We start from the raw sequence: 16,457 nt of genomic DNA, 5'->3' as shown, positions 1-16,457 counted from the left end.
TCTTGAGGACAATGTGCTCTGTCTTGGATGACCACCAAGAAGACGGCTCTGAGGCACATCCTCTGCTGGGGCTTCCCTCTTCTCTCACCTATTTCCAATTCCTACCTTAGATGGGCCCCACACCTCTGAGTTACCCCCTGCCTGTGTCCCCAGTGAGGACAACCTTGATTTCTCCTGGTGGTGAGGTGGCCTTGCCCTCCCCATCCTACCCCCTCTGCTTTAGCCAGAGTCTGCAACTGACAGAAACCCAAACACACAGGGTCACAGGTGCTCAGAATTTTTCCTTCCTCTCCTGCTCCCCTCCCTCTTTCTAATTTTTTCCATGACAGGAAGGGAGGCTTCATTTCCCTCTGGGCCTATGAAGCTGCCCAGCTAGGTTTCATTCCTCGCTTTCTTCCTTGTGGAAGCTGCACTGACAATGTGAGTGTGGGGGTAGAAAGGAGACCAGAGGTGAAAAGTTAACTCCCAGGGCCAGTTTTGACCCTAAAACTAAACTTTGTGTAGCTGAGATGAAGCACTGGACAGTCAGGGCAACCAAAGAGGAAAGTGTATGTCTTATTTAATTCAGTACAAGATACCTAGCATGGGGAAGGGGCAGCTAGATGGGGAGGAGGCAGACAATCCCTAAGTGAAAATGAAGGAAGATATTTAGCTGTGACCTTGGCTGATCACATCTGCCCAGCAACCTGAGCACAGCCTAATGATATCACTGCTCAAAGCCCTTTGAAGGCTGGCTACCCATGTCCAACACTTTGGAATAAACTCCTTAGACTTTTTTTTTTTTAATTATTTCTTTGGGTATTGAACCCAGGGATGCTCTACCACCAAGCTACATCCCCTAGTCCTTTTTATTTTGAGACAGGGTCTTGCTAAGTTGTCCAGGCTAGCAACTGCCTCAGCCATCTGAGTTTCTGGGAGTATAGGAGTACATCACCATGCCCAGCCTTAGACTGGTGTTTATAATCTACATGATCTGGCCCACGATGGATGATCTATTTCTACCACCCACCCCTATTACCCCTCTTAAATATCCTATATCTCAGCCTCCTTGGGTACCCTGGAACATACCATGACTCTTAGGTCCCCCTGCTTTTGCTTTGACTGTTCCATTTTCTCCTTAGCAAATGCTGTGCCTTTCTGTCTCCTTCTCTGCCCTTTGAATCTGAAATATTCTTAAGGGCCCAACTCAGTGCAATTTCATAAAAATCAATCTGCCTAGAGAAACCATTTTCTCCTTAAGACACTGAAAGCAGTTCATGAATACAGGAGTTCCTTTACATTATCATAGGGTGCCTGGAACTGATTCTTATTCAGCTTTGTGAAGCACCTAATATGTGCCTGGCACAAAGCACATTCTAAATAAATCTATATGAAAATGAATTGAGCCATGAGATTGAATGAAGTTAATGGATCTTCAAGAAGGGGAAATGGTACCAAAAACATTCTGTTCAGTTAGGCTTTCCTGCCCTGTACCTCGACCTCCTTATCACCATTAAATATTTACAATGTACTGAATAGGCCTGTCCCACACTGTATCTGCCCCCAGTTGCAAACCTGAGGCATATTTGTCTTCTAATGTCCTACATGGTAAAAGGAAACACTATGTACTCAAAGTTGGCTGGAATAGCCTGAAAACTCTTTGACACTATTTCCTGAAAACCTACTGTGTGCCCAGGTTTCTACTGGGAAGTGTGAAAGGGACAAGATGAATAAGTCACTGCTTGGTCCCTGCCCTCAAAGTGACTATTGGAAATCAAACCTTGGAAAAATTCGAGCAAAGCTTTGTAGTGAGGAGACCCTGGATAGGCAGAGAGGATGGCAAGGGCAACCAAGGGGACAAGGAGTGAACACCATGAGGGACAGAGATTATCTGGGCTGCATGTTTGTTTGTTCAGGAGGTAGAGGAGAATGAGTTGGGGTGGGACCTAAAGAGGAGTGTCTTGAAATCTCTTGAGTGTGAAACCAAATGCAGTTGGTGGTAAGGCAACATTGCAGGATTAGTGAAGGTTAGTGAAGCAACACACAGTGTGGATGATAGGGAGGAGAGCCTGCAGATCATGTGGGAAATAAAATCAAGGTGTGATCCAGGACTGGGGTTTTGAGCATCTAAAAGAAGCAAGAGATGCAGTAAACACTAGACTGGGAGTCAGGAAACCTGGGTTTTCCTCCCAGCTCTGCTGTGGGACCTCGAACAGGTCATGTCTCTGTTCCAGACCTCTCCTTAATTGTAAACTTTAAACCCTTCAGAGCAACTTTTCCAATCTGATGACCAATGTGGAGGAGTTGAGCCTTTGAACCAGGACTGAGAACTCAAGGGAAGCAACCAATCTAATAGACACTTGGAACAAGGAAGTGGCTGAGTGGAAGCCCAGATATGAAGCCCAAGAAGAGAATGAAGTTGACCTAGCCAGGGAGAAATGGGGAACTAAGGGGCTGGGTGGTGGCTGGACGCTGGTCCTGATGTTTGGTTTGGCAATCCCATTTCTAGTTCCCCCTTTCTTCACTTTTCCTAACTTAGCCTCACCTTATTTGGTGAGAGCAGGGAAGAAGAGGACACTCCCTCACCCATGTCATGCCACTCAACTTACCTTCTCCTTTTCAGACCCTCAAAAGATCCTCACCTTCCAAGGCTCCTGCCGTCTTCCAGTGGTCCAAAGTAGAAAGACCACTGGGAGTCATCTTCATTATCACTCAGAGTTTCCATTTACTTAGAACTCACAGGTGCTAAGCACTGTGCTAAAAACTTTAATGCATTATTTTTCTTTTACAGCAATTCTGGGGGCGGGGAGGTGATTTCAATCTCATTTTACAGATGAAGAAACTGAGACTTAAATGTGTTAGTAATCTGGGCTGGGGTTGTGGCTCAGCGGTAGGGCACTCGCCTAGAACGTGCGGGGCCCTGGGTTTGATCCTCAGCACCACATAAAAAAATAAATAAAGTAAAGGTATTGTGTCCATCTACAACTAAAAAATAGGTAAGTAAATATTTTAAAAAATGTATTAGTAATCTGCAAAAGATCACACATCTGCCACTTGGCGATGCTGAACTGTAAACTAGGTCTGACTCCTAGTCAGAGCTTTGGCCAGCTCCTGTTGGGCGGTGGAACCTTGGCAGCCGCGGACATCAACCCTCACCTACCACCAACTTCAGAACTCCTGAAGCCCTCTCTGCCACCCGCCCCTGCCCACGTGACCTCCTGCTTCTTCCTTGGCGGCGCCAGCCCCGCCCTCGGCGCCCCAGAGGCCGCCCCGCGCGGGCAGGTGGGGCGGGGGCTGGCAGGGTAGGGGCGGGTCCTGACGGGGGGCGTGGCCGGAAGCCTTAAAGCGGCCTGGACAGCGGGGCTGGCCGAACAGGCCCCGAGCGGCCGCGATCTTCTCCTGGTGTCCTAGCCCGCTGCAGTATCGTCACCATGTCTCTGGCGGCCTCGGCGGGCCGGGGCCCGGGGGCCGTGTGGTCCCCCACCCATGTGCAGGTGACGGTGCTGCAGGCGCGGGGTTTGCGGGCCAAGGGCCCTGGGGGTACCAGCGACGCGTACGCGGTGATCCAGGTGGGCAAAGAGAAGTACGCCACCTCGGTGTCGGAGCGCAGCCTCGGCGCGCCAGTGTGGAGGGAGGAAGCCACCTTCGAGCTGCCGCCGCTGCTGTCCTCCGGAGCTGTGCCAGCGGCCGCCGCCACCCTGCAGCTCACCGTGCTGCACCGCGCGCTGCTGGGACTCGACAAGTTCCTGGGCCGCGCCGAGGTGGACCTGCGGGAGCTGCACCGCGACCAGGGCCGCAGGAAGACGCAGTGAGTGCGGGCGGGACCTAGAGGACCAGGGCTCAGGGAAAGGGACAGCGGCGCAGGCTCGGCCCCTGGGCCAGTGGCCGCCGCACTGGGTCCCTTTTGGAATGGGCGTGGAAGTCACAGTCCGAGAGGGCTCCCCTATACTTCATTCTGACCTAGCTTCTCCAGCTCTCGTAGTATTGAGGCTTTTTGAAAGTTGGGACAGGTTTGAATCTATCTTCAGGGTACCTCTCAGGCCCGGGCACACAGTAAGCACGAAATGAATTTTTGATGAATTGAAACTATGTGGGCTGGCGAATTCATTTTATTAGGGTGGGGTCTGATACACCCAGTAACTCATGTGGAAGGCCTCCTGAGTATGTCACTAAACAGGACACTTTGAGCTGAGAATGAATGGGCCAGAGCACAGAGGAAATTAACCGGTAAAATTAATTTTCCTGACATCCCAAGAAGCTAACCCCTGGACAGAGAAGGATCAGTGCTGGGTGGATGAGGAAGGAGGTGGGGACCTGAATGGGGAAATGTCCACTGCTCTGATTGCTAGCACCCATTCTTTCTCCTTCCTAGGAGGTTGGTGAAAAGAATTAGCTCTTCCAGGAAGAACACTGGAAAAGTGGGATGTTTGCCCTAGGTCTCAAGTTAGTAAGATTTCCCAGTAATTGGTGGTTCCAGAGTTGACCCCTTTGTTGAGCAGAATTGGGCATTGTTTCTTTGTCAAGCTCTTCCTTGGTCCCATTAGAAGTGGGTGGCTTCTCACCTGCCACTCCCCAGTGGAAAGTTCTTTGTCAGACTATCTCGCTTCCACAGTAAAAGCCCAGCAAAACTTAATTAACTGCATTGTTAGTGATTTATTCTCTTTCACAGGTGTTTGGAAAGGGCAGGTCATAACCCCATTGAATATTTGATTATGTTTATCTGGGATGCCAAAGATAGCCTTGATCAGCCTAATTGGTTACTTTGCTGACCTTGAATATGCTAACCAGTCGTGTTACTACCAAACTCCTGACAGTTTATGAAGCACACTGATTCCCCTTGCATATTTTAGATATACAGAACATTCTAACTTTTCCTTGTGAGGTAGACAGGAAAGGCCAAAGGGCTTGTAGTTCCCATGCTCTTTTCTTTATGATGGGTTCATTTTCAGCCTGCATGCTTGCAAATGAAATATCTGATTTGCTTATCTGGCCCAAGATGAATAGTCATTTCTAAGCTCAAATCAGATAAAAATGTAGAGCCTTAATATGATGATGGATGGGGTATCTCATAGCATCAACTTACAAGCCATAAGGTGAGCACCCTCTTTGCTAAGGAGGGGCTGAAGCAATGCTAATTTTCCATCTGATTAAATGAAATTTGAGGCCTTAGGTTATTGGCTGTTGGCTATTCTTTGTCTTGCCCTATCCCAAGATGTGTGGATATTCATTTCCATCTCTGCCATCTGTTTCTTATGTGAATATTTCATCTCCTTGAAAGACTTCACATCTCCCTGCCAGAAATGGGGCCTCAGAGTCCTGGTTCTGGTGTCCATTCTGGTTCTGACTCATTGTTGGGTTGCTCTGTCTCTAAACATCCCCCTTTCCCTATTTATAAATGAAGCATGTTGCCATACTTAATTGATATTTGTAAGGTGTTTCTGGGTTCCTGGACTAATGAAGCCAGTGTAAAGATTCAAAAGGTTCTGTACTGCTTTGAGAGAGATGAAAACTCAAGTTCTCTTTCAGGAAGGGTTCTGTCTCTGTATCTTCAGTTTTCTCATCTTCTCCAGGGTAATTCTAAACCTAGATGGTTACTCCTGTTTCTATTACCTGAGCTGATGACCACTTAGTCATAGTATTGTCTTGCAGGAAAATGGTGCTTACTTAATGGGTTTTTATAACTGCAGTGGAAGGCTTTTTTGCTTCTGTACATGTGGGTGAAATTGTAAGCTTTCCATCTACCACTTCCTGGGACTTTCCAAGGTGTTGGGGGAACCCAGTTAAAGTAAGTTTGATGAGATGCCCAAGGTAGCTGAGATTTGGATAATAAGATATGCACTGAGAGGTAGAAGTTTAACAAAAAGAAACTGGTTGGGCTAGGAAAGTCTTTTGCACTAGTTATTAATGGTTTAACTCCACCTTAGACATTAAAAACTAAAAACAAAACAGAAGCTAAAATCTTGTCTGTAGATTGTGTATGACTCTTTGTGTGTGTGAGTATGTATAAAGAAGAGTGGTGCAACAGAGCATGACTTTTGTCATGAGTATGATGCTTAAACTCAAGAGCCAATAGAGCATTAAGAGCCAATGGGCTAATATTTCTACTTATTTTCTTGATAAGTCCCCTTCTATCAAATTTATTTGGAGTCAAGAGAATGTGCTTTTTATCATGACTCAATTTGCTGGCCTCGAATTTAGTGTGGTGACACATACCTTTAAAACACCAAACAGGTTGACACATAGATAGAATACATTTAATAGGAAATAGTATGTGACCTTTAGTTAGGAAAAATTGAAATAAATTGATCTTTCACTTACACATCTGTTAAAGACCTGGGGTCTCAGTGGGGGTTGGTTAAATGGGAATCAGTTAAGTACCATGACCACAAAACAGACAGGAGTCTGAAGGGTACAATCAGGTGATCAGCATGTGAAGCCCTCTGCTCTGCTATCTAGTGTTGTATAGTTTGGGATCTTAGATTGATTTAAAAAAATATTTTAGGCTATAAAAAGTATCAGAATTTGGAGAAATAACCTTTTAAGGATTGAAATATTTATTGAATTATTAAAATATTTATTCAGCCCGGTGACTGGAAGGCCACTGTGTAATCAATATAATGAAACTTAATACTATAAGTCTTCCAGATATGGAAGAGAGTATGAATGATGTAGGGTCATTTCCTCGTAGGTGTTAAAGACTCAAAACAGCATTTGGGTGAATATGAAAGGACTTAGATATCATAAAGTTTAGATTTTTAAAGAGCTGAAAGTGCAGTAAGATGTTGAAATACGTTGTCAATGTAGAAGTTTGGATTATTAAAAAGAAACAAGGGCCAGGTGTAGTGGCACATGCCTATAATCCCAGTGATTTGGGAGGCTAGTGCAGAAGGATCTCAAGCTCAAAGCCAGCCTGGGCAACTTAGTGATACATAAATCACATGAATGTATACAAATTTGTTTTTTTCCTTTCTTTTTGGTAACAGGTGGGAAAATTCAAGCAGTGTTGTTATTGGTTAAGTTTCTTTCTTGAAGTTTCCCTTCAAGATAATATTGGGCCTTACTGGAAACCCTTTCTCCTTTCACAGCCACAGGCCCCTCCCTCCCACTCCACCGAAGGAAATTGAACTCAAAGCTCAGGACTGAATTCTTTGTGGGTCCTGGGATAAACAACACTTTTCACTATGGCAGTGAAGTAAAATGACTGAAAAAAGAGAGTACATCAGAGTCGTCATTAGGTGGTGTGCTTTTCTGATGGTATTACTTATAATTTCCTTTGTAAGACATTTAGTTAGCATGGAGGAAGTTCCGACTGCTCCCTGCCCACTTCTGGTGTCTAAAGTTTATTGATTCTTTTTGTAAATATGTTTAAATACCTACTACATGCCATTTGCTGGATATACAGTGTAAACAATGGTGGACAAGACAGGCATGATCCCTGCTTTCAGGAAGCTCAGCGCCTCGTGGGGGAGTAGACGTTAAACAGAGGAATACATAAATAAACAATCATGTAGTATAATGAGTATTGTGAAGGAAAAGAACAGGGTATCATAAAAGAAAAGGAGCAGGAAAGTTACTGCATGATATAAAGACAGAGATTGCAAAGCCTGGCACGGTGGCCAGGCTACCAAGTTTACCAAGTATCTGGGAATACAGGTACTTGGTAGACTGAGGTGGGAGGGTTGCTTGAGCTCAAGGTGTTTGAGGCCAACCTAGGCAACATAGTGAGAACCACCCCCATCCCTCATGTGTGTGGGGTGGGAGAGGGAGAAAGAGAGAACACATGTGAGTTAGAGAGTGCCTCTTAACCATTACCTGAAGAATAAAGAGGAATTCTTCCAGTGAAGAGCAAAGGAAGGAGGCCTACTGGAGGAGGAGGAACCTGTGCAAAGGTTCAGAGGCAGAAGTTGGAAGATTGTGTAGGATGAGGCTGAAGAGGAAGGTATGGCTTTATTTAAGAACAATAGGAGAATAGGAAGCCACCAAATGTTTAGAGTAAAGGTGGGTGATATAATCCAGTTTGTCAAAGTTTACAGTGGTTACTGAATAGAGAATGGATTCAAACTTGGCCTAGCCTGCAATAGACCAATGGAAAGAAGCTATCGCAATAATCCAAGCATTGCACCGTGGTGGCTTATAGTAGGGTTATGGCTATGGAGATGGACAGACATGGGTGATTTTAGAAATATTTGTGAGTTTAATTGACCTGTCTTGTGATGGTTTGGAAGTGGAAGGGGCTCAGGGAGAGGAAGTGATATGAATGAACAAATTATGAGAGCTTGGTGTTGAAAATGAACCAGGAAGTGGTGGCTGCTTTCTTCCCCCAACAGTTACTCTGATACCAGCATGAGGTCACCATTACAAAGCTTTGGACAGTGCCACCTGTGAGTTGAGTCTTCTGTTGGAGTGAATGACTAGGAAATACCATTGAAACCAGGGTATGTATATATGTGTCTTCCAATAGTTACCATTTTAGTGCAGGTCAAGTCTTTGTTTTGTAATTGTGTGGCTGGTATAGTCTCATTGGTGTGTTCTAGTGTGGCTGATGATGTCACTGCTTCAGGGGATATAGGACTAAAAAAAGGAAAAAATAATATGTAACAGTAGGAAAGATAAGCCCATAAATGGAAAAAAAAATCAAAAAACAAAAAAACACACTAAAACTCTAAAGTAAGCAAACAATTTCAATATTTCACATTAGTGAAGGTAAGCATAGGAAAAAGTCTCATGTCTTTTTTATTTGGCTATATTTCCTTTTGACTATAAAGACCTTTATTGTACTTTCATGACTACCATCAGAGGAAAATTTTTATGAATAGTATCTGATATGTCATTTTAATTGTAGTTATTAACTTAAAAATTATATAATTACATTACAAGGAAGACATGTGCCTATTAAAATTCCAGCATGTATTTGCTGACATCACTTTTCCCTCTGCCCCTTGAAGATAATCTGAGACATCCATTAAAATACTGGAGTTTTAATTGCCAGACACCCTGGAAAATCATGCACCTCCCCGTGTATTTTAGAGGGAGGGACAGCTAGTTGTGGCTTAGCTCCAGACGGATTAAGGAGCCCTGGCCTTAAATGGAGAGAGTGCTGGGAGCTCATTTGAGGCCTTATCTTCATCCAGAATAATTCTGAGTTGACCTTTGGCTCTGGGGCTGGTGTAGGTTTCTTTAAATTCCAACAAAATCAGTTGGAATTTATTGGTAAAGTGGGTTCTGTGCCCTTTAAGGTGTCAGATCTCATGCCCCTGCTGGCTCAGGAGGATGCCAAGCCTGACTTTCACCTGCTTCTCCCAGGGGCAGGGGCCACTCTTGTATTGTTCTTTGCTGTGTGACCCAACACAGAGCTTGAACAACCCCATGACCAAGGGGTCTTTGCAAGTGAGTGGTGGGTTGAGTTTCCTATGGGGCAGGTAGTAGTTGGCCTGAGTCAACCTGGAGAACAATTTGATTTTAGGTTTGCCCAATGATTCAAAGAGTAGGGATACCTGGAGTAAGGGCTTAGACCCCTTCTCTTAGTTTCCAGTGTAGGGATCTGGCTGTGTGGTCAGCACCCTTTGAAGGAACAGGTTTACTGGCTGCCTTTGGCAAAAGGAGCTGGTTTGCACCAGTAATGAGATGAGAAATTCTTTTCCTGCAGGGAGAAGTCTGTTGATAATCTGGTAGAGAAAAATCAAGGGCTTTGGTCTCCAGGGTATCCCTGGGGGACACATTTAGGAATGTGCTATGGAAAGAAAGAGGGCAATGGTAATTAAGTGTGGCCTTTGAATGGCAAAAAGGGAAGGCATTTATAAGAAATCCCAGAGAAATATTTCTGGAGGTGTGATTGCCACACACTTCACTTTATATATATATATATATATATATATATATATATATATATATATATATATATATATTTTTTTTTTTTTTTAGAAAGAACATGGCTAATCTCAGGTAGAACAGTTGGGACTTCTAGAAAGCCTAGTCTAAAAGGGCCTCTTGTTATCATAAAGAATGGTGTCCTGTGTGAAGGGCAGCAGGGACAGGCTGAGCTCTGGGGTGTTTGCTCAGGGGTGTAGCCTCCCAGAGCGCCTGGTGTGTGGGGTTTTCCTTTCATGGACAGTGAACGTGACATGCAGTTCACCAAAATGGAACTTTTCATTTTAACTAATTATTTGTTATTAAAACCGGATTTAAAAAAAATTCTTCTTCCTCTTCCTTTGGACTCACCTTGATCACAAGATAAATCACAGTCTCTGCTCCCTTGCCAGGAACTCTCATAGAAGGGAGTACGTGAGTCAGTTTATGGGGTGAGGAGTGGACTAAATGCTCTTTGATGTTGGTCATATAGAAGTTTGTGTTCTTTTGTTCTGGCCAAGTAATGGTAAACCAAGCAATAGCATTTTATGTTTCTATCCTTAAAAATCTTTTTGCTTGAGGCTGGCCATGGTGGTGCATTCCTATAATTCCGGTGGTTCAAGGAGCATCACAAGTTTGAGGCCATTCTGGGCAATTTAGCAAGGTCCTATCTTAAAATAAAAATAAAAAATCTGGGTGTGGTGGTGCATGCCTGTAATCCCAGTCACCCAGGGGGTTGAGACAAGAGGATCGCAAAGCCAGCCTCTGCAAAAGCCAGGAACTAAGCAACTCAATGAGACCCTGTCTCTAAATAAAATACAAAATAAAGCTGGGAGTGTGGCTTAGTGGTCGAGTGTCCCTGAGTTCAATCCCCAGTACTCCTCCCCGCCAAAAATAAAATTAAAATAAAAGGACTGAGGATGAAGTTCAGTAGTAAAGCGCTTGCTTAGCATGTGTGAGTCCCTGGGTTCAGTCCCTGGTGCTACAGAAACAAACAGAAAAACTCTTTGCATGAGGACCCCAGGGTTGCTGTGTAGGCTGTTTTTGGCAGATGAAATATAATGCATTGTTGGCATTTACATCTAGGCAGCAGATGAGATACAGGATCTGATGGTAGAATATTAACATTTGTGGCTTTTGAGATATGATCAAGCTGTTTAAAGAATTGGTAAGTAGATGATTGTAAGAGTGGTAGGCTTACGTGTTTAAAAGTGAGTCAGTTTTTCTAATTCTTAGAGAATCTTCAAATAAGGATGCTTGGAATTCCATTGGTCTTCCCCTAAAGGAATCTCGTTTTGCTTTCCACTTGTAAAACTTGCCTTTATTTGCACAGCTTGGGAATTCTCTGTTTCTCACCTCTTCTACTGGTATGGAAACCCCGGAGGGTTTTGTGAGGATGAGTATGTCTCACAGTAAGTTGCAGAAAATGTACACTGATCATGGTGTTTTAAAAATTCTGAATGTATTTTTTAAGTTTTGGAAATTGTATTATACAAACCAGTTGTATAGGTGAGTCCTTTCCTAGTCTCTTCAAATGCAAATCATTGTTATTTGTTTTTGATGGCTAACTTGGGGTACTTAGTAATATAGTCAGTTAGAACTGTTGATATCTTAAATTCCCTTTCCAGAACTTTCTAAGTGGATAAATAAACCATGGAATATATGCACAACACAGAATATCATATGACCATTAGAACCAGTGGGTAGGGATACTGCAATGCAATAGTGTATCAGGTGCTACAAATAAAATTGCAGGTGTGCTCTGGTTACAACTAAATAGTAATTATAGCTATGGCTTATAGCCAGGTATTGTTCTAAGCACTTTACATGTATTAAGCACTTAATCTTCATAATATACTTGCAAGGTAGGTGCCCTTATGCCTGTTTCAGATAGGAAGCCTTAGCATAGAAAAGTTAAATACTTTTCCCAGGGTCTGTAAATAATAATAATTAAAAAGTACAGGAAAAAGACTTGAAGAAAATTTATGAAACAGTTAACATGGGAGTGAGTCAATTTAAAAGAAAAATATTGTGTATATATTTTTTATATTATTTTTTCTTGCACCATGTTTGATCACAGAAATTCTGTAGATTAGCTAATATAAGAAGAGACCCAACGCATTTTTTAACCTGTGTTTTCTGCATTCTTTCTTCTACCATGGTCATTTACCAATTCTTAGGTTCAAGTTCAGTGGTTATGAATGACCTTCCTGTGATTGTAAAATGTCTATTTTAGAGATTAGTTTTAAACAAACAAACAAACAAATAAACAAGCAGTGAACTATCCTATCCTCTGCTCTCAGAATTGACAGGAGTTCTTCCAAGTAATTGACAACAGGCAGAGGGTAAGGTCTAGGGAGGAAAGATTGACTGATGGGTGATTCTGTACTCAAAGCTAGGTGCTGATGACCAAGTACTTCATTCCATTACAAAACTTGTTAAACTCACCAGCGTTTTATAGGTCGTAAACATTTCTATCCCTGTGTTACGCATTGTTTCCAGGCTACCAGGGGAAGAAACTGAACATTTTTACCCAATGGAATTACTCCTTTTCAGAACCTTTATAGATATTCTCAATGGCTCACCACATGACATTCAGCCTTATTTTTATTCTCTGGGGAAGACAATACATGAATCGCTTTGTAAAATGTCTACATTTAAGAAATTGAGTGTGTCCTCCTTCTAAACATTCTGTCAGGTGCTGTTCTGGCCTTCCTGCTTCTTTCCTCACCAGAGGCCATAATCCCCTGTGTGGTGATGCTTGGTTACTGTGGGTATGACTCACGCTAGAGGTCATAGTTGCCATTTGGTCTGACAAGTAGGGAAGTAGGCATTCCACACTGACCCTGGAGTCCAAACCGAACCCAGAGATTGTGACCCTTTGAGATGAACACGGATGCATCTAAAATGTGGAAGTAATGGCTTAGCTCATTGTCCTTCTTTGCCTTCCCTTTCCCAGAACCTCTTGGGTTTCATATGGGATTGTTGCATTTATACATTTTGCTGTAAGGAATGAACAATCAGTCACTAGGTATGTGGTTCTAAGAGCCCCTGGGGGCTGAAATTAGCTGAGAACCTTATTTGTGGTGAAATCGTGTACTTTAGCATGTGGAATTATTTTTGTATGCTCAAAGTGAGAAGGTTAACTGATCATGGTGGCACATGCCTATAATCCCAGTGACTTGGGAGACTGAGGCAAGAGTTCAAGGACAGCCTCAGAAACTTGGTGAAACCCTCAGCAATTTAGCAATTCCCATCTCAAAATAAAAAAGAAAAAGAAAAAGACTGAGGATGTAGTTCAGTGGTATAGCACCCTTGGGTTCAATCCCCAGTACCAAAAAAAAAAAAAAAAAAAAATGTTGTCCAGTAGTTTTCCAATGTTCAAAGTTATAAAGTGGACAGCATTTGTCCCAATGTAACTGACACTTCATGATGTTTGGTGAACCTTCCCTCCATCCCACTGGAGGGTAAGCTTTTTAGGGACTCTTTATCTCTTGTATTTCCAGTGCTGGCGTGTAAAAATGCTGCACTCAATCTTTGAAGCAGTTCTTTCTCTGCATGTCTGCCCTCTGGAATGTTTTAAAGGAAAAACATGTTTGCTTCGGCTGCAGAAAGATTGTTTTTGAGGCATACCAGACAGTCCTTTAGCAGCCAGTGTAATCTTGAATGTCTGCAGGGATGCAGTGAGAGACTTCATTTCTCAACGGGAGGAACTGCATTGCCTGCTCCTGCTACATTCCTGCGGAAGGGCCAGGGATCAGCTTTCTGTGTGTTTGACACACTAACTACATTCTTTGGCAAACGGGCCATATGAATGGGGCATGGTCAGGTGGTTTAAGCTGTTTCCAGAATAAATGTTAGGAGGGATTTCACAGTGCCTCTCAGCTGGGCTGCTCAGCAGGTGGATCATGTGTCCTGTGCTCTGTTCCCATAATGTGGATACAGATGCAAGTATCTTTCTTACCTCTATTTAATTCATTATTCTCCTTCTCCTTCTTCATCTTCATCTTTTTTTTTTTTTTTTTTGTACTAGGGGTTGATCCCAGGGGCACTTTACCACTTCAGTTACATCCACGGTCTTGCTAAATTGCTGAGGATCTCACTAACTTGCTGAGACTGGCCTTGAACTTGTGATCCCCCTGCCTCAGCCTCCTGAGTTGTTGAGATCATAGGTGTATACCACAGCTCATGACATCATTCTTTCTCTTCTTAAGTCATCTTTTTGAAAGTGTAGAAAACATAAATGGCTTTTTGGATATTTTTATAATATCCATGTCTTACTTTGTGTTTGACAGAAACAAAACAAACAGCACAAAAACAGTATAGTACAGTAGCCTGCTGTATTAATATATATTTTGTTTGTATATGCCCATACTGTCACTTGGGTGGGTGTATAAGGTTTTTAACAGTAACATCTCTGGGAGAAAGACTGAGGTGCATGGACTTAGGGGTAGGAAGACTAAACTTTTCATTTTATATAATTTTGTCTGATTTGAATTTTTACTCTATGCTTTTTTTTTTTTTTTAACTTAAAAATACGGCTTAGGAGAGGGAGCTGGGGGTGGAGCCTAGTGGCAGAGCACTTTCCTAGCATGCACAAGGCATCAGCAATACACACACACACACACACACACACACACAAGATTTAAATAATTTCTTGTCACTTTCTACATATTTAGATATTCTTTTAATTTTCAAATGACTATTTTAATTTTAAGAAAAATTTGCTTAGAAAAGAGATCACTTGATTTTTTTTTTAAATAGGTTAAAGAATTTTTTTTTAAAGATTATGGGTTTAAAAATAAACTTGCTGCATTGGGATTATGGCTTTATTTCTGTACTGTGCCCTTTGGTCTAAGAAAATGAACCCAACCCTGATTTCTGAGATAATTCAGGTTTTCTGGGCCTGTGTAAAAGGTAATGCCGGGAGACACCCACACTGCCCTTACTTGCTGGGTGTTCATGCTAGGGCTGGATTATTTAAGAACTACTTCTGTGAAGTGCAGGAACTAAGGGAAGTAAAAAGCCCAGGGACAGAAACACTGAAAAAAAAATTGATCTTAAATGTTGGAACATACAACCATGTTCCAATTTGGTATTTCTTGGGGAAAGACATTCATGCACTGTGGCTTTCACTCTTAACCTAATTTTGCTGTCTTAAATTACCAGGTTACCATGTTTTGACTTTTAGGATGGTATTGGTAGTCAAAGAAACAATTCCAGGGCTCAGGTTGTGGCTCAGTGGTAAAGTGCTTGTCTAGCATGTGTGAGGCACTGAGTTTGATTTTTAAGCACCACATATAAACAAACAAACAAGTAAATAAATAAAAAAGAAACAATTCCAGTTTTTCTTTCCAGCTCTTATAAATCTGGCACAAATTTTTAAAAAATTCTGAACTCTTGCTGGGATGCTTACCTGTGATTCCAAGTCTGCTTTTTACAGCCTAAGGCTGGTAGCTGTTTTTAGCTACCTTGTTTGGTTTTAGGTTTGCTTGTGAAAATAAGCAGCAAGAAGAATTGGTGAAGTTTCTGTTTGCAACTCCTTGTGGTATTGGAAGTTTCCAGAACAAATCCCTTTAGTGACTCAAGTAATTATCAGCTCCCAGGGAGGATTTGGAGTTGACTCTAGATTTGCTCAAAACAAACACTTTGAGGCATGTAGCCTTTGGAAAGGCAGGCCTGGTCCCAGGGTCTGTCAGTTGGAATTCTTTGAAGGTCTTTAAAGTTTCTTGCATCCTCGGGGAGGGCTAACTGAAGAGGCTCTATGGAAAAGGCTGTGTGGTAGATCCCCTGAGGGCCCCTCCTCCCTGGGCAGGCCACTGTGGTCATCTGAGCCTCACAGTGCCCTTCGGCAGCTTCTCCTTTTCAGGTGCTTACAATTGGTATTTACAGAAGCCAAACACCCCTCATCACCAAGGCAACCATTTACCACATGACTGTCAGAGAAGAAAAATACAAATAATCCTCTCAACATCTAAATGACCAATATGCAAACTATTGCAGGCTAGGTCCTAGAGAATCTATTGGAAAGAAAGACTCTAGGCCTTCTTTTGGCAAGGGTTAAATAGTCCATAAAGACCTTATATCTCAAAACATCAGCACTCCTTCCCCATCTGTGAATTTGTGACTTTAAAAAAAAATGTTTCTCCTAAAGATCCCAAGTGGTAGCTCACCTCATTTTATTAGATCTTGACTGTATTATGTTATACAGTTTAAGTTCTTGATGATGTGAGCTTTATATAATCTTATGATTAATGATTGATGGCAAGCTATGGTAGATTTCCCCCCTTTCTCTCATTTGGACACATTTAAATTAAGAGCTTATTAAAAACGGAAAACAAAAAATAAATAAATAAAACTAAACACATAACAAAAAAGAAAAACAAAAAACTACCAAAAGATTAAAAAACCATTAAAAAATAAATTAGAAGCTTATGGAATGGGGGTGGAGTGCTTGCCTAGTATGTATGAGACCCTGGGTTCCATCCCTAGCACTGCCAAAAAAAAAAAAAGAAGAAAATAAACTTTCTTCATAAACAATTTCAATTTGAGCCTTCCTTTCTCTCTGTGTTATGAAAGATGGCCCACTGAAGATAAATTAGGAGAGAGTTAAAACAGGAATCTTGGTGGAG

At 42.3% G+C, this 16,457-nt stretch overlaps 1 protein-coding gene across 3 annotated transcripts in view; it reads left to right on the top strand.

Moving 5' to 3' along the window:
* Positions 1-3,343: 3,343 nt before the first annotated feature.
* RAB11FIP1 (RAB11 family interacting protein 1) overlaps positions 3,344-16,457 on the top strand; it is a 31,429-nt gene continuing 18,315 nt past the window's right edge. For all 3 annotated transcript variants that reach the window (XM_081269074.1, XM_081269073.1, XM_081269075.1), the window contains exon 1: positions 3,344-3,787. In XM_081269074.1, coding sequence (XP_081125200.1) covers positions 3,411-3,787 — 377 coding nt within the window. In that variant the 5' untranslated portion in view covers positions 3,344-3,410. The remainder of the gene's footprint in view (positions 3,788-16,457) is intronic.

Source organism: Spermophilus citellus (assembly GCF_964194105.1).
Source record: "Spermophilus citellus genome assembly, chromosome: 16".
In the NCBI taxonomy this organism is placed as follows: domain Eukaryota; kingdom Metazoa; phylum Chordata; class Mammalia; order Rodentia; family Sciuridae; genus Spermophilus; species Spermophilus citellus.
The sequence above is the reverse complement of the archived record's forward strand: the minus strand, read 5'-3'. Positions and strand labels throughout refer to the sequence as shown.